Raw genomic sequence first — 1473 nt, forward strand, 5'->3', positions numbered from 1 at the left:
TGAGAGTTTTGAAGCACGCAGCTTTGAGGGAACATTGGCGCTCATACTGTTTGTCATTAGATGCTGTTTATAACCAGGTCAGCTGTAGTCTGGGGGCCCCCGGGATGCTCGGGGCCCTGGGCAATTACTTGGTTTGCTTTCCTTGTTGCAACAGGCCTCAACTCACAGATGTTCTGAGATGTTGGAGGATTTCATGTCCTCATAAATTGATTCGTCTCTCATCTTCTACCAAATATGATGCTTTAATCGTGTCTCCGTTCTGCCTAGATGGATTTCAGAGTCCAAGCCACTGCGGATGTGAACCGTTTCCAGGACAAGGAGAAGGTTCTGGAGCTTCTCCACTCGCATGGCTTCCAGTTGACGGATCTGAAACAAGGTCGGTTTCGAGTTGATGGTTCTTTTCAGGACCTCAAAGCTGTAAAGGTCCGTTTGGAGCAGCTTCTGGAGTCGACGCCGCCTTCTTCCTCTGACCCTCCAACAGTTTCACAATACTACAGTAGAAACGAAGGCAGTGGAAGACCTCCAGATTCCTCGCATGCCTCAAGGTCTTCACGAAGAGGTCCGGCCTCTCAGGAGGACCGGTTCTCTGGTCCAGAACGGGATACGATTACGATAGATACTGACGTGTTCAAGTACGCCAGCAAATTCAGGAAACAGGAGCTTGACTACCTCCTGAACGCTGTGCAAGACCGCATAGAGATAAAAGAGGAAAACACCACCATCGTTTGTCAAGTCGGAAGCTCCAGGACGGCCGTCAATAAACTGCAGAACTTCCTGAATGATCTGCAGAGGTCCCTTCGCACTCAGGAAGTCCCACTGAGGGACCTCAGCTCCAAAGGAAAAGAACTTTTATCAAAAATCAAGAAAAACAACAACACTTTGGCTTCGGTTCTGGTCTGTGAGATGAACGACAGGCTCCACCTCATCGGCCCGTCCAAGGAGAGCTATGAGTTGAAGCAGAGCCTTCAGGGGGAGCCGGTCGACCAATCAGACGGCAGAGGAAGGACGGGGGGCCGTATTAACAGAGGGAGGAGCAGCTCCACGCCGGCCAGATATCAGAAGAGCACGGAGAGAGAAGCAGCTAACGGTCCATCTGCAGGTTCCTTCCATCCAAAGGATGATGGACTGGATGCTGCAGGAGCTGCTGGTTGGAGTGCACCTCGTAGAGGACGAAGTCACTCAGAACCCCGCAATAAGAAACTAGAAGAAAAGCTCAGAAATGAAGAGAGCAGAGTGGATTCTGCAGAAACCCGAAAGAAAAAGGGTTTAATTAATTATTGTAGAAAAAAGCTGAATAAGTTATTTAAAGGAAAAGAAAGGAAGCAAAATGATAAATAACATATTCATGCATTAAAATCATATCATTTTAGGATAAATGATCATCCCAAATATCCTAAAAATGCACCAAATGAACACAGCTAAGCTAAAGTTGGTTCAAAGGAAAAGTTCGGTCAAATTTAGAATTAAAACTTC

General features: G+C 47.2%; 1 protein-coding gene across 1 annotated transcript; it reads left to right on the plus strand.

Annotated features, from left to right (window-relative positions):
• Window positions 1-258: 258 nt before the first annotated feature.
• LOC107081225 lies at window positions 259-1147 on the plus strand (the record flags this gene model as incomplete). Its single annotated transcript, XM_015369428.1, has 1 exon — window positions 259-1147. A coding segment is annotated over exon 1 (880 nt), but the record flags the coding sequence as incomplete, so codon positions are not given.
• Window positions 1148-1473: the final 326 nt, after the last annotated feature.

This window comes from Cyprinodon variegatus, unplaced genomic scaffold (genome assembly GCF_000732505.1).
Source record: "Cyprinodon variegatus isolate N-32 unplaced genomic scaffold, C_variegatus-1.0 Scaffold3493, whole genome shotgun sequence".
In the NCBI taxonomy this organism is placed as follows: Eukaryota; Metazoa; Chordata; class Actinopteri; order Cyprinodontiformes; family Cyprinodontidae; genus Cyprinodon; species Cyprinodon variegatus.